Source organism: Rhineura floridana, chromosome 2 (assembly GCF_030035675.1).
Source record: "Rhineura floridana isolate rRhiFlo1 chromosome 2, rRhiFlo1.hap2, whole genome shotgun sequence".
Lineage (NCBI taxonomy): Eukaryota > Metazoa > Chordata > Lepidosauria > Squamata > Rhineuridae > Rhineura > Rhineura floridana.
Genome location: NC_084481.1, coordinates 55,406,115 through 55,423,172, shown reverse-complemented (window position 1 = coordinate 55,423,172; position 17,058 = coordinate 55,406,115). Strand labels below are relative to the sequence as shown.

The 17,058-nt window shown below is 46.8% G+C and overlaps 1 protein-coding gene across 2 annotated transcripts in view; it reads left to right on the top strand.

Annotated features, from left to right (window-relative positions):
* Positions 1-17,058, top strand: part of GALNT5 (polypeptide N-acetylgalactosaminyltransferase 5) — a 63,709-nt gene that overhangs the window by 311 nt on the left and 46,340 nt on the right. Inside the window, exon 2 of one of the 2 annotated variants that reach the window (XM_061608747.1) lies at positions 53-1,578. The exons of the other annotated variant lie outside the window; for it this stretch is intronic. Coding sequence (XP_061464731.1) covers positions 53-1,578 — 1,526 coding nt within the window. The remainder of the gene's footprint in view (positions 1-52; positions 1,579-17,058) is intronic. 2 annotated transcript variants of the gene reach the window in all.

Below are 17,058 nucleotides of genomic sequence, written 5' to 3'. Positions count from 1 at the left end.
GGGGTTCTCCAGGCTTTGCACAGAGTGCGAACCAAACTTTTTTTCTCCCAAGATGAACAAAATCCGGAAGCTTTTCCGAGGCAGCGGGCGAGCCTTGGCCTTTATCTTCGCTGCCTCGGTCATCTGGCTGCTCTTTGACATGGCAGCCCTCAGGTTTTCATTCAGCGAGGTCAACACCCAGGTCCTGAAAGAAGAGGTGGTCAGGAGGGAGAGGGAGAGATTCCGAGCCTGGCGGAACTCAGAGGAGAGCCTCGACGAGTTCAGAGAAGAATCCGAGGCGCTGCCGCTACCCCCGAGAGGGTTGGGAAGCGACCTTGAGCGGGATGGTAACAGGAAGCGCCAGGAGGATGCTGGAGTGGCAGGGGCTGACGGACGGGACAAAGGCAAGAAGAGGCAGAAACTCCTCGCCCAACTGAGGCGCGCAACACCGCCCAAAGCAGCAGCCACCACCACCGCGGACAGCAGGATTGGCCTGCACGGGACAATCCCGGTCACGGTGTGGCGCCGGCCTCAGCCCTCCTCGGTTCCCGCGGAGGAGAAAGCGAGGGGGCCAGTCAACTCCACCAGCCGGCTGCAAGCAACGCCGCCTCTTCCCAGGGGGTCTCCACAGAGTCCCTCTGCAGCTGCCGCGGGGCGGCCGCTTGGCACCAGCAACAACTTGACGCGCAGTCGGGCTCCTGCCGTCCGAGGCAAAGCCATTCCGAAAGTGCCGGAGCCGCTCACGAGGGGATCCAGGGGGAGGAAGGAGGTTTTGTTTGAAGCTGGATTAGGGGAGAAAGACTCCCTGGCTGCTGGGTTCCAGCGGGAATTGCCAACTGGGAGCAAACCTGAGGGGTCTCAGGACAGCCCGGGGCTGGGGCTAGGGCGAGTGCCAGACTTCCCCGCGAAAAGGGCCGGGGGGGTCGCGAGGCTCGGAGACGTGCGTGAAGCGGCAGGGAACTTGGGTTTTCCTGCCGGCAAGTCGGCTCTTTCAGCTGCAGCCCAGGAGGAGAAGCAGCATGGGAGGTCTCAGGATGCAACAGGTCCAGGAAAGCTGCCAGAGGAGGAGGAGCCCAGAGTTGCCCGGGCAAAGGAAGTGCCTTGGGCCAACCAAGTCGTTCTTATAAGCAAGGAGGGAGCGCAGGTGGTTTTCGCGACCTCACAGGCCCTCCAAGCCGATGCCCGAGGAAACGGATCCGTGGGAAAGAAGGCACGAGCGACGGCCGACCGGAGCGAAGAGAACCTGAGAGCTACGGCTGCGACCAAGGCGGCCGGTCTGAAGGTGGCGGCGGCCCCACAAGCGATTCCAGCCGAAAAAGCCGAACTAGGGGACGTGGACGGCGGGGTCGATAAGGGCCAATTAAAGGAAATCGCTGGGATCCATTTCACCGAAAATGCCAAAGTGCACAGAGTGTTGACCATTGATAGGACGTTGTCCCCAAGGGACCCCAAAGCGCTGGGTCAGTTTGGGCGCCCCGCTGTGGTCCCGGGTGAGAAGCAAGAAGAGGCGAAAAGGAGGTGGAAGGAGGGGAACTTCAATGTCTACCTCAGTGACCTCATTCCATTAGACAGGGCCATCGAGGACACAAGGCCCGCTGGGTGAGACCTGGTTGTGTGTTTTGTGTGTGTGTGTTGCAGGGAAGGACAGTAAAGATTTTTAGGAGTATGAATTGTTCCTTGATCAAATGGATTTTCTTCCAGGGGCCTCAGAGTTAGCTATCAATAAATATTGATAAACAATGGAAGCATTAACTTTTATTAAAAAGAAAAACACAGATCCATTAATTGTAAGGGGAGCCACTTGAATGGGTCTGGAATGGATGCTTTTCATATTTATGATGAACATGTTTACTTTGTATACAATTTTTTGACTGCGGCTCACAATTTAATCCTAACTAAAAACAAACATCCTATGTATTAATTAAATTCACATATTAATTTAATATGTTTATTTGTAATAACAATTTCTTAAGCTTAACATCTTGCATCAAGCACTCTCACATACCAAATCAGCATAAATACCCACCTTCCTAGATAATATATATTTTTTTAAAAATCTCCCTAAACGCAGAACTATGAATTACTCTCATTATTACCTAAAATTCTGCTTTAGTTTACAAAAGAATAGCAATGTTATTATAATATTCCTCTTTCAACAAGCCTTTTAAGTTGAGACCTATCCCAGTCTGCGTCTGTGTTAGAATTGCTTGTTAATGTGTTTTTTAAATATGTTTTTAACCCTTTTTAAAAAGATCTTTTAAAAGCTTTTTCTTTTAAATGTTTTTAATGTTGTTTTGTTTTAATGCATTTTAAGGACTGTTTTTATGACGTTTTAAAGTGTTTTTAGTGTATCTGTTGCTGCCCTGGGCTCCTGCTGGGAGGAAGGGCGGGAGATATATATATATATATATATATATATATATAAGCCATATCACCACTTTTTTGTTGCATTCAGCCTCACAGTCATCTAGCAAGACACATCTTTATTATTCCCATTTTAAAGATGAGGGAAACTGCGGTTTAATCAAGTTAAGTGTGAGCATTTGGTGATCACACCAGTTCTGTGGAATGATTTGCCTGCACATGTCAGACAGCCACCTTCTATGTCTGCTTTTAGGCATCAGCTTAAAACTTTGCTAAATCTTTCTCAGTCATATGACCCAGTCTTTATGTTTATTTGATATTTGATTGTCTTAATTCTGATTTTATTATGATATGCTAATTTTATTATGTACCCCACTTAGATAAGATTCCTTCCCTTCCTTGAGTTGCAGTATTTATACAATATATAATAAATGATAAAATTTACTCAGTGACTACATAGCTGAGCTGGGAATTAAACCAGGTTTTCTAGGTTCTGAATGAACACTCTGTTCACTTGATTGCATATGTGTTGTTGAGGATTTGATAGGTAATTATTGTACTGTGTTACAAATGTTTCATTCATATACTGACTGGCTTCATAACATTGAACCTTTTCTCCACAGTGGGCACTTGATTAATAATCTGTCCACAATAGGTACTGTACATATAGGTAACAGGCCCTGACCTTGTTGCCCGTTAACTTAACTGACTACTAGGTGGCAGTATTATTGAAGAAATGTCAGGAACATGCTCTCTGTTCTATTGAGGCCAAGCAGTTCTATAACTTAGGCCACATCTGCAGTATACATTTAAAGCAGCATCATGCCACATTAAACAGTCGTGACTGCTCCAAAGAATCCTGGGAATTGTAGTTTGTTAAGCGTGCTGAGAATTGTGATGAGACTCCTATTCCACCTACAATTCTCAGAGTGGTTTAACAATCAATCGCTCTTCCCAGGGAATTTTGAGAACTGTAGCTCTGTGAGGGGAATAGGGGTCTCCTGACAACTCTCAGCACCCTTGACAAACTACAGGTCCCAGGATTCTTTCGGGTAAACCATGGCTATTTAAAGTGGTATGATACTGCTTTAAATGTGTACTGCAGAAGAGGCCCAAGAAGGTGGGACAATAAAAACCCTTTTCACATATTATCCCCATGCAGGGCGATGCCATGTTTAATTAAGAGAGGGGCTGCACTTTTAGCTCCACCCCCACCATTGTGTCTGCTCCTTCTACCAACTCTGTGTTGCATGCAGTTATCTGCAAAGAAGTGCCAACATGCAAGCAGCGACTTACATGTAGGGCCTCAGTTGTGCGGGTGGCCAGGTTGTGTAAAGCCTCTACACACTAGCTACTGTTCATCCTTTATCACTGGGGGACTGGAGAAGACCTGCCCTGGGAATGAGTATCTGAGCATCTGGGTGCTTGCTTGCTTGCTCCTCTGGGTTGCTGTCTCTTGAGACAGCTGAAGTCCCTGATAAGTGCTGCAAGGACTGGGACCCCCTGCCTGACCCTGACTCCAGAGAGAGACTGCAGTTAACCTTGCAGCCTCTTACATCAGCTCCTGGCTCAGGAGGCATAAAAGCCTGGCTGCCCTTGGGAAACCCCTTAGGTAGTCCTGAGGGCAAGGTTGCTACCCCCTTCTATTTCTTTTGTTAACCAATCTAGAGGAGATTGGTAGTGGGGAGGGCATATGGCGCATGTGTAGTTCCTGTGCAGTGAACCGAATGATGGCAGAAAGTCACCAGATGCCTTCAGAGTGAGAGTCTGCAAATGGCAGAAGGCTGGCTCTCCCTGGATGTGAGACGGGGGGCAATAGATGTGCCCTGTGTGAAAGATATTGAGTGTGTCTGACTGCTCCCAATTCTCTCAGAGGCCTACTGGGATAACTGGTTCAAGTAGGTTTTGCTGATGGGCTCTTGCTGGGTCCATATAAGGTGTTTAGGAGGAGTCTTAGTAAACAGGAACATAGGTGATGCCACCCCAATTTCAGTGATCATGGGTAGAGGGAAGTATAGCCATGGGGAGGTGGTGAACTACCACAGAAGACAAGGGCAAGGCTATCTGTGCCTTGTTCCTTGCTCCCAACTCCTGTCATGGACGGGTTCCTCGTTGTTCATCTGCTGTGCCCACTGGCTTGTGTGTTGTTGTTTAATGCCAGATCAGTACACAATAAGACCACACTCATCCATGATTTGATTGTAGATGAAGATGCCGATTTGGTGTGCATTACCAAGATATAGGTGGGTGAGCTGAGAGGAGTTGATCTGACCCAGCTTTGCACACCTGGATACTCAGTGCAACACCAGCACAGGCTGCAGGGACAGCGGGGAGGAGTTGCTATAGTCTATAGAACTTCCATCTCTGTCACCAGGAAACCACTCTGTCTTGGAGCTGGCTGTGTGGGCATGCACCTGGTGTCAGGCCAAGGAGACAGAAAACTAGGGTTGCTGCTGGTGTACTGTCTGCCCTGCTGCCGTCAGCTTCTCTGACTGAATCGGCCTTGGATGACCTTTATCAGGAGAAGGACAGGGGGAGTGCGACCCTGTCACTCTTACTTGATCTCTCAACAGCTTTTGATACCATTGACCATGGTATCCTTCTGGGCCGACTTATTGAGATGGGTATTGGAGACACTGTTTTATTGTTTCTCCAAGGTCGTTTTCAGAGAAGGTCTCCTATCTCCAAGGTTGTTTACAGAGAATAGTATTTGGGTGATTGTCTTTTGGCCCACTGGCAATTGTGCTGTGGGGTGCTGCAGGATACCATCTTGTACCCCATGCTGTTTAACATCTATGAAGCCCTTGGGAGCAGTCAGCAGGAGATTTGGAGTGAGGTGTCAGCAGTATGCTGATGATACCCAACTCTATTTCTCTGTAACATCTGAATTGGTAGAGGCTGTGCAAGCCCTGGACCACTTCCTGGACTTGGTGGTGGGCTGGATGAGGGCTAATAAACTGAGTCTGAATCCTAGCAAGACGGAGGCACTATGGGTTGGTGGTTCCTGAGTTCAGATAATTGGTCAGTTTCCTGCTTTGGATGGGGTTGCACTCTCTCTGAAAGAGCCGGTCCTTAGTCTGGGGGTGCTCCTGGATCCATCTTTGTCACTAGAGGCCCAGGTGACCTCAGTGGCTAGGAGTGCCTTTTACCAGCTTCGGCTGGCAAGATAGCTGCGACCATTTCTGAACCGGGATACCCTGACCACTGTTGTCCATTCCCTGGGAACCTCCAGGCTGGATTACTGTAATGCACTCTATGTCCTCTATGCCCTTGAGGTTGGTCCAGAAGCTGCAGCTGGTGCAAAATGCAGCGGCAAGACTGCTCACTGGGGCAGGGTATCGCCAACATGTCTCTCCGCTGCTGAAAGAATTGCACTGGCTACATACTAGCTACCAGGCTAAATTCAAGGTTCTAGTTTTGGTGTACAAAGCCCTACACCGCTTGGGACCAGCATACCTGAAAGACCATCTTATCCCTTATATATCCAGTTGATTATTGCACTCTGCAGGTGAGAGCCTCCTGCAGATACCATCTTATCAGGAGGTCTGTTCTGCACAACATAGGAAATGGACCTTTAGTGTGGTAGCACCTACCCTATGGAATTCCCTCCCCTTAAATATTAGACAGGCACCATCTCTGTTATCTTTTTGGCTCCTACTGAAGACCTTTCTCTTTCAACAAGCCTTTTAAGTTGAGACCTTATCCCGGTCTGCGTCTGTGTTGAAATTGCTTTTTAACATGTTTTTAAACCTTTTTTTAAAAGATGTTTTTAAAGCTTTTAAAAAATGTTTCTAAAGATGTTTTGTTTTAATATATTTTAAAGTCTGTTTTTATTATGTTTTATAGTGCTTTTGTTTGCCACCCTGAGCTCCTACTGGAAAGAAGGGTGGGATATAAATCAAATAATAAACAATACAAACTTATTATGGCATAAGCTTTCGTGTATTATAGTCCACTTCATCAAATGTTTGTGATTATCCTGAATTTCTGGTTTCTACAAGGGTGCTAAACATTTTTTGTGTGCAAGGCATGCTCCTATATTTTTAATAGTGGCCTTGTCTATAGCTCATTGTTGGTTAGAGTTTAACCACGAGTCTGTGTTTGAATAATATGCTATGGCAAACCTTGGTTTAGCTAGGTTTAGCATGGCAGCAAAAAAGACCAGGGAGAATCTACAGGAGCTTGCACATTTGTGCAGTCTCAGTAAGCCAAAGTTTGGCTTAGCATGTTGGGTGCAGCAGCTCTCTATATGCAACTTGGAAAACATATGTTATTCATTCATTTATTACATTTTGGTCCCGCTTCACCCCCAAGGAGCTCAGGGTTTGTGTATATCAGGTGTGGGAAATCTTTTGCAGCCAGAGGGCCATATAACCTCATGGCTAACCATCTGGGGGCCACATGCCAGTGATGGGCATGATTGTGCAAAAAGTGGCCCGGGCCACATACACACATCCATTTATACACATGCACATGCTTTCATATATGTCCATATATGACACCCTCACATCCACTCTCACACTTAATACCCATTCATGTATTCACTCATGCACACACACACTCCTTCAGTCATTCACAGTTCTTCTTCACCTCCTGTTTCATCCTGTTGTGAAGAGTTTGGGGCAAAGTCACCCAATGACTTGATGATTAGGTGGAGGATTCCAGCAGATGTCTTCCCACTCCTAGCTGACACTCTAACTTAGGGATGATGAAGCTGTGGCCCTCCAAAGGTTGATGAACTCCAACTCCTATCAGCTCCAGCCAGAATGGCCAGTGATCCAGGATAATGGAAGTTGTAGTTTAGTAACATCTGGATGGCCACAGGTTTCTCACCCCTCCTCTAACCATTCATCACATTGGGTCTCTCCATCCTGGGATATTTTTTTCCTATCCTGGATTGTTCTGACATGTATTGCATTTTAATAGTACAATAGGGTCAACACTTGTACCAGTCCACCTTAATGAAAATATTCATTAAGCTCCTCTGATTGCAAGGAAGCACTTCAAGAGAGAGTATATCTTACTGGATTTTGTGCTGGGAGCAAGCTGATTCACTGTGCTTCTTGGCTGCAGCACTCGAGAGAGAGAGATTCTGTTTTCCACAGGAGCTATGGATTGTTTTAAAAGTTTCTGTTTGTACAGTAGTTCAGTATGATAGCCATATTATAAGCTATCAAAGTAAGTGAGGAAATTCTCTTGGACAAATTCAGTGCATTACTGCAAGAGGAGACAAAATCAACTCAAAAGATGATGTGAAGGAACTCAAACACTGAGGCAGACTAAAATCCACATAACCAGTTCCTTTGGTTCTGCTCAGTTACTGCACAAGTGTACGAGGAGGGATGGGGGAAGTAATGGGAAGATTCTTGTGCTTCAAGGATCTTGTGTGGTCCTATACATATTTAGCAAGCAACAAAGGAGTGGGTATCATTCAATAAAACAGAATGGGGGGGCAGAATGACAAAAAGAAAAACACCAAAAGTTTAATGAGGAGCGTGTATTTTTTAAAAAACCTTGTAAAAAGCCCAACGCGTTTCGGCTAACAATCTACAGCCTTCATCGGGGCAATTACTGAATGTCTGGATACATACGTTAGTCTCAGCCAGAAATGCTTGTAAGAGGGTATTAGTAATCGATATCACGATCATTGGAACAAATCTAATAAATGTTTATTAGATATCGATTACTAATACCCTCTTACAAGCATTTCTGGCTGAGACTAACGTATGTATCCAGACATTCAGTAATTGCCCCGATGAAGGCTGTATATTGTTAGCCGAAACGCGTTGGGCTTTTTACAAGATTTTTTTAAAAATACACGCTCCTCATTAAACTTTTGGTATTTTCCTATCTACGTTTTTCTTTTTGTCATTCTGCCCCCCCTCCTCCATTCCGTCCTATACATATTTATTCAGAAGCAATGTTAGCATTTTGGAAGAAGCAAAGACCACCAGTGTTGAAACAATGATCCTTCAACATCAACTTCACTGGACCAGTCATGTTCAAATGCCTAATTGTCGTCTTCCAAAGCAGCTACTTTACTCCCAACTTAAGGATGGAAAACGGAACATCGGTGGACAGCAAAAGAGGTTTAAAGATGTTCTTAAAGCGAATTTAAAAAAATGTAACATGAACATCGACAACTGGGAAGTCTTGGCCCATGAACGTCCCAAATGGAAGTTGGCTATTATCAAAAGTGCTGTGGACTTTGAAGAAGCACGAATACAGGGCGAACGGGACAAACGAGCTAAGCGGACAGCACGTCAAACAAATCCTCATCACAACCATCTTCCATCTGGAAACCTATGTCCTCACCGTGCGAGGCTGTGTGGATCCAGAATTGGCCTCCACAGTCACTTATGGACCCACTGTTAAAGACCTTATCTTGAAAGACGATCTTACTCGGCCATGAGTGATCGCCAATGAATAAATGAATATTTATTCAGAAGCAAGTCCCACTGAATTCATTGGGACTTCCTTTCAAGTGGCAATGCAATCATTTTTGTACAGTACAAAGCATTTTTGCTCAGAACCCAGTCACGCTGAGTCCAATAGGGCTCACTCTCTAAGAATTGTGTTGGTCTATTGCAGCAGTGGGGAACTTCTGGCCCACGGGCTAATTAGGCCCACCAGACTCTCCCATTTGGCCTGCGAGGCCACTTATCTGCCCTATGCCTCACATCATATATGATATCAGGTGTGGGACAGGTAAAGAGGCGGCTGGAGCAAAAAGGTGTTTGCAGAACAGTGTGCGCTGCTGTTTGCAAGCTCCAACAATCAGCTGATCGGTGGGTCTTGCATGGAACTGCATGCAACGCTTCGAAGCTGTGACAATCAGCTGGTCATTGGTGCTTGCATAGTGTTGCACATGGCTCTATGCAAGCTTGATGATCAGCTGATTGTTGGAGCTACAAAGTTCCGTGCACAGTGTGCTCACACTCACAGAGTTTTGTTTCAAACCATACGGGCAAATCAGGTCATCTGATGTTATTGTGACATAAGGTAATTGACAGGTGTGTGCCCACCCCTCCACCTGTCAAACTTGGCCCATGGTGGTGAAGGAGAAAAGGATCTGGGCTGCTGGCCGGATCTAGTTCCCTACCCATGGTCTGTTGTTTTAATGACTGTATTTTGTTAACTTTGCATTGCCTTTTGATAAGATAAAGCAGTGGGGGGGGTGCGCACGTGCATAATGCTGCCAGTCCTACCATTAGGCAGAGTGAGGTGGCAGCCTTAGGTAGTGGAAGATGGGAGGAATGGGTGTGAGGAGGTGGGAAGGCAGAAAACCTCCCAGCCTTCTCTATGACCCTCCCTAAGCTTGCCTGCTGCCCCCAGACATACTGGAAGACTCTCATTGTCAGAGCTGGAGTAAAGTTAAACTGTCAGTCTGGTTGGCTTCTCAGTGTGGAACTGGCAAGGGGGGGGGAGTGACATCTTGTCCTTTGCATAGGCAGCAAAAATTCTTGGGCCAGCCCTCTTAAGTGGTATAGGATTGTATCTTAGCCACTGGGGCAAGGGTTGTGCAATCCTGTTCATGTTTAATTGGACGTAAGACCCATGGTGGCATAAATGGATTAGGACTGCAGGATAAGTGCATTTAGGATAGTATGTCAGAGTCAAAAGGAGAAGGGCCGTATGTGGAAGTGTACCAATCGTACTCTTGGTCAAAATGTCCAGGCCAGCTATGGGAGTGTTAATGCAGGTGTCAAGATATGCAGGGAAATTGGAAAGATGCCCATCAGATTAGTTAACGTACATTGCTAGTGAAAAGCTAACAGAACAGTTAGAGACATTCTCATTTGGCCAAAAGAAAAAAGAAAAAGACTTTCTTTTTGTAGCCTTGAATGCGGAGCACAAGGCTTTCCTTTTCACTTAGCTTATCAAATGCAGTTAGCTATAGAGAAGCAACATTGCTGGCGACTAGAGCTTTGCTCTTGTAGCAACCGCCTCTAAAATAAAACAAGCAGTTGCAAGCAATTGCAGAACTGTGTCAGTGTATACCAGTTGGGGTAGGCCAGTTATGGACTACAAATATACAGTCAGCCACTGATGTGGACACCCTTAACTTTCATCCACATCAGCAAACCAATTTTTTTGCTCTCCATATGTTGACAAGGAAGTAATGTGAGTATTTTACTAGCTCTGAAAAATTTGCTGTAATGTTTGCGTTGGCACCATACCAGACAGTTCTGTCCCCTTTAATTTCTTCCTAGTTTGGGCTGGGTTTTTTTATATCACAATTACTTTCTTTCTTTCTTTCTTTCTTTCTTTCTTTCTTTCTTTCTTTCTTTCTTTCTTTCTTTCTTTCTTTCATTCTTTCTTAAATTACATTTAATTTAATAAAAAATGTTTTCGGAGCTTGTTTTACTCTAGTGCAGGACTGGAGGAACCTTTTTGTTGAGAGCCTTACTGCTTCTGGGGTAATCTGTCAGGGGTGGTAGGGGTGCGGAGGCCCAGAGCCTTTTCTCTCTCTTTTTCTGCCACCTCCTTTCTGTTTCTCTCCTTCTCATTTTGCCATCTCCTTCACACCCTGTTTTCTCCCCTTCCTTGCCACTCACATGAAATTAGCCAAGGGCTGTAGGTATCCAACCTCTTCTGTAGTGCAAGGACAATCCTGGTATACTGCAAGCAGTTTGTATCTGCTCACATAATAGCTCCCAGCTATTTGTGTCAGTGGTCTTCATTGCAAGAATCAAACCATTTACACACCATCATCAAATTAATCCACCTTGCTATTCGTTTTCAGTGGTGTGCAAAACAGTGTGATTGTGGTTCTCTGCATGGCAGCCATTTCATGCAAGCAAAAAGCTGGGAGATGAACACATTTAAAGCATCCATTAGGAATCTTTTGGCATAAGCTCCTTCATTGTTTCTAGGACAGAATGATCAGTGCCAGCAATTTTCTGATTAAGTGACTGACAGTGCAGTCCTATGCACATTTACTCGGAAGTAAGCCCTGCTACTTTCAACAGGATTTATTCCCTAGTAAATGTGTTTAAGGCTGGTGAGTTTTTGACATTGACTTCAGTGTGTTGTGGATTGTTTGCTGAATCCATGAGTTGACAGTTGGGACCATTGGGTTTTACATCTCAGAGATTCTCTTATACTTTTCATTTGCTTTGTTTTAATCATTAAGTTCAGGAGTGGAGAACTTGTGGCTCTCCGGATGTTGTTGGACTTCACCTGAGAGCCGGTGTGGTGTAATGGTTAGGATTTTGGACTATGACGTGAGATCAGGGTTCAAATCCCTACTCAGCATGATGCTCACTGGGTGACCGTGGGCAGGTCACAGTCTCTCAGCCTAACCTACCTCACAGGATTGTTGTGAGGATAAAATGGGGAGGGGAGAACCATGTACACCACCTTGAGCTCCTTGGAGGAAAGGTGGGATATCATTGTAAGAAATACAATAAACTTCTATAAGACCCTCCCAGCCTGTCCAATAGTCAGAGATGGTGGGAGCTGTAGGCTAACAACTTCTGGGGAGCCACAGGTTCCCTATCCTTGCTTTAGTCACTTATACGGATGGACCTTGGCTCATTTCAGAATCTGCTTAGTTTTTGAGCAGGTGTTTGGGGAAAAAGGCCACAATTTTTAGAGAGTTCTTCCTTGGGTTGTCCTGTTGGTACATGTGCTCTGATGGTACCACCACACTGTAGTTTGCCTTCACCTTCTGTGCACCTACCTCACAGTACCACATAGGAAGCTGCCTTATACCAACTTAGACCATTTGTTGATCAAGCTAATATAATAATAATAATAAAATTTTATTTCTTGGTCGCCTATCTGTCCGAATTAACGGACACTCTAGGCGACTCACAACAATAATTAAAATACAGTATAATCGAAACACAATCATCAATTTATCCAACATCAAAACATCAATTAAAACATCAAAATTACTACTCCACCCCCAAGTTCCTATAGGCCTGCCTGAATAGCCAGGTCTTTAAAGCTTGGCGAAAGTTCAACAGGGAGGAGGCATGTCGAAGGTCGTAAGGGAGAGAGTTCCAGAGGGTGGGGGCCACAATCGAGAACGCGCTCTCTCTGGTCCGCACCAGCCTAGCTGTTTTGACTGGTGGGACCGAGAGGAGGTCCTGTGTGGCTGATCTTGTAAGCCGGCCTAATTGGTGATAGTGGAGGTGGTCCTTCAGATAAACTGGGCCGAAACCGTATAGGGTTTTAAAGGTTAACACCAAAACCTTGAATTGGGCCCAGTAAACCACTGGCAACCAGTGCAGGTCCATCAACACCGGGGTGATGTGATCCCGGCGACGGCTACGCTTAATCAAGCGTGCCACTGCATATTGCACCAGTTGCAGTTTCCGGACCGTTTTCAAGGGTAACCCCACATAGAGCGCATTACAGTAGTCCAAGCGAGAGGAGACCAGGGCATGTATCACTTGTGGGAGCAGATGTACAGGAAGGTAGGGTCGCAGCCTCTGTATCAGATGTAATTGATACCAAGCCGCCCGACTCACTGCCGAAACCTGAGCCTCCATGGACAGCTGGGAGTCAAGAATAACCCCCAGGCTGCGGACCTGGTCTTGCAGGGGTAATCTCACCCCATTAAGGACCAGATCGATATCTCCTAACCTTCTCTTGTCACCCACGAGCAACACCTCGGTCTTGTCGGGATTTAGCTTCAGCTTGTTCTCGCCCATCCATCCACTGACGGACTCCAGGCACTTGGACATGGTCTCCACAGCCAATTCTGGTGAGGACTTAAATGAGAGATAGAGCTGAGTGTCATCCGCATATTGATGACACTGCAGCCCAAAGCTCCTGATGATGGCTCCCAGCGGCTTCATATAGATGTTAAATAGCATGGGGGAGAGGATAGAACCCTGTGGCACACCACAATTGAGAGGCCAAGGGTCTGAAACCTCATCCCCCAATGCTACCCGTTGGTACCTGCCTGAGAGATAGGAATGGAACTACCGTAGAACGGTGTCCCCCATTCCCAATCCCTCTAGGCGATTTAACAAGATACCGTGGTCGACGGTATCGAAAGCCGCTGAGAGATCCAGGAGGACGAGGAAGGTATATTCTCCCCTATCCAACGCCCTCCTCATATCATCCACCAGAGCGACCAAGGGTGTTTCAGTTCCATGTCCAGTCCTGAAGCCCGATTGGAATGGATCTAAATAATCTGCTTCCTCCAAGTGTGTCTGTAACTGTTTGGCCACCACTCGCTCTATCACCTTGCCCAAGAATGGTAAATTAGAGACTGGGCGAAAGTTGTTCAACTCTTGGGGATCCAAGGAGGACTTTTTCAGAATGGGCTTTATCACTGCCTCCTTAAGGGCTGATGGCATTGCACCGTCTTCCAAGGATGCATTTACCACTGCCTTGATCCCTTCGCCCAGTCTCTCTTTGCAGCTCATAATGAGCCACGAAGGGCAAGGATCAAGTAGACAGGTGGTAGGCTTCACAGTAGAGAGCACCTTGTCCACATCCTCAGTGAGGAGAGGCTGAAACCAATCCCACCGGACCGGAATGCAACTGGCCGACTCTGGCCTACTTCCTGTGTCCACGGCATACGGAAGCATGTTCTTCTTTTATCGGCAAAGTGTTTAGCTAATGTGTCACAGGAGGCTTTAGAATGCTCCATGGGTTCCTGAGCAACTGGACCAACCAGGCTTTGGACCACTTGGAGCAACCTCCTGGGACAACACTCCACCGACGCAATAGAGGCAGCAAAGAATTCCCTCTTCGTTGCCTTTGTTGCCACCTGGTAGGCAGCTATTGCTGCTCTAACCAGTGTCCGATCGTCTTCGGTACGAGATTTCCACCACCGGCGCACTAGTTGTCTCACCTCCTGTCTCAGACCCCGCAACCGTGGTGTATACCAGGGTGCTGTCTGAGTTCTATTCAGGGGGAGAGGACGTTTCGGCGCCACCCGGTCTACCGCCCTAGTGATCTCCCTATTCCACTCCATCACCAGGGTTTCGACCGGGTGTCCTTCAGTCAGCTCCAAATCCCCCAGCGCATTCAGGAATCCCTTTGGTTCCATCAGGCATCTGGGGCGGACCATCCTAATAGGTCCTTGACCCCTGCGGAGGGTGTGCGACATTGAGAAGTCTATATTCACCAGGTAGTGATCTGACCATGACACGGGGTTAGAAGAAACAGCCCCCATTTCCAGAGCACTCCCTTCCCCTCCCAAGACAAACACAAGGTCAATAGCATGACCGGCTACATGGGTGGGCCCTGTATTACTAAGGTGCAGTTCCCAAGAAGTCATGGTTTCAATGAAATCCTGAGGGGCTTCCATGAGAGCGGCCTCAGCATGTACGTTGAAGTCCCCCAAAACCAATAGGTTGGGGGAGAGCAACCGCACAGCCGAGACCACCTCTAGCACCTTGGCCAGGGAGTCTACTGTGCAGCGGGGTGGGCGGTACACAAGTAAAATCCCTAAACTGCTCTTTGGGCCCAACCTCCAGTACATGCAATCAACAAACTTGGTCTCGTGGAGGGGGGGTCTGGTGAAAACCAAAGACTCCCGATAGATAACTCCCACACCCCCTCCCCGCCTACCAATCCTCGGCTGCTGTGCGTATCGGAAACCAGCTGGACACATGGCCTCAAGTATGGGAGCTGAGGCCTCGTCCAGCCAGGTCTCCGTAATACACACCAAGTCTGCGTTCTCATCCAAGATCGTATCATGGATGAGAGATGTCTTCTGTACCACAGACCTGGCATTACACAGCAGCAGTCGAAGGTTGGATGGAGTCCTGCATCCCCCAGTTATCTTCTGGTCGTGGACAGGCCCGGAACAAGGGATGGATATAAGGCATCTATCCCTTGTTCCCCTAAATCGGCGTGGCCTGCCACCCGCACTCCAGGTTCTGCCACCCAGCCTTTCAATGTGGTGGCTCCCCACTCCTCCCTCAGCAGCCCCCTCCGGTCTGCACATGCTTTCCCTCCCGTCTGCCAATCAGGCAGGCCACCCACCCCTAATAAAATAAATTAAGTTGTCCGTATCTCTCCTACTCCCAAATGTGGAGATGTTTCATCCACAGCCATAGGCCCCTGTCCTCTTGCTCTCCTTCCTCTCATCGTTTCTGGGTCTTCACGGTGATTCTCCTCGTCTGTATGGCCGCTGTCTCCAGTCCCCACTGTCTCTCCAGCACGACCAGTAGCTCCAAGCGACCAAGCGCCTCGCCCTCTGCCCCTTCACAGGTCCTGTTTTCCTCTCGGTCTTGATCTTGATCCACTGCTGCGGCCAATGGAGGGCGCACCGCCACAGATGGAAGCGCCACAGACGACACAGCAGCATGGGCACATCCCAATCCCGGCCCGGCTCCACCGCGCCACACCCTACTCTGACTGGCAGTGGCTCTCCAGGATCTCAGGGAATCGTCTTTTCCACCACCTGCATCTTTTGCATCACTTCTTTTTTTTAACTGGAAATGCCAAGAATTAAACCTGGGTCCTTTGGTATGCAAAGCTTATGCTCTATCACTGAGATACAATTTCTTTAATATAAGGGCTGCTTGGAAATTCAACCCCTTCCCCAAACAAAACACTCCAGAGCAAAAAAGGCAAGATATGAACAGGGGAACAACAACCCCATAAAACATTTGCAAGAAACAATCAAGAGAACTGGGAGAAGTACTTTGGTAAGATGTTCTGGCTTTCTCAAGATCCACTTGAAGATGTTAGAGCTTAGGGAGTGAAGGTCCCCTTAAGGCACACATCAAGCCCATAGTTGAATTGCAAATAGGAATTGAGAAAAATGCTTTTTCTTCATCCCTTTGTTCAAGCAGGAAAGACTCAGACCTGACCCAGCCCTTTGCCTTTTTAATTTTTTTTTACTGCCATGATATGAAATGACAAATTCATTGAAATGGGAGAAATTTTTATCACCCCCTCAGATCTACAGATTTTCTGCTGTTCCTTCTTGATAGACTTAGTGGGCTACATTCAAACAAACCTTGTTTCTTTGCAGACTGTCAATGAGCTGTCAGCATTTACTGGCTTAGGTCGAGCGAAAGGAGAGGCTTTTATCTTGACAAACTCCCAGAAAAAAGGTCTTGCAAGTGTATGTATATATATATATACACACACACACCATTTAGCTATATAGTGTTTTTTATATTTAAAGTCTTATGTGCCCTACAAGTGAATCTGGTCTTCTTTGATACTGCTTTATTTTATCCCATTTGATTCTTTGGTGTATGGAAAATAATGTATGGACTTGCCATATTAATGACACCATATGACATTCATTCCATGGACAATGAACACATGTTGCGGAACAGCGTCTCAGCAGCAAGCTGTGCCCCATTCTTGGTTGCCCTGTACCAGTAGTTGGAATCTGCATATGTGCAGGTGCTCCTTTCAGGGGAGCAAGGTCCATGCCATAGTTCTGTAGTAGAGCACATGCAAAAGCTCCTGTTCAATCCCCATCTTCAAGTAAGATTCCAGTCTGAAACTCTGGAGATCCACTAGCAATCAGTGGCTGCATTCACATGTCATGCTAAGCCAGACCATAGCTTAGCATGAACATGTGAGCATGCTGGCTCCCAAGGAGATGCTTTGCTCTTCCCTATGCTCCTCAAGTCAGTGTGACAGAGCAGCTAAGCCATGGCTTGGCTTAGTGTGTTGCTCAAACCTGGAATTGTGGTTAAGGTCTCTCCTCTTTAACCATGCTGTGTAACCAAGGTTTGTCCTATGGTTGCAGGTCATGCGACCTTAACCACAACCTTA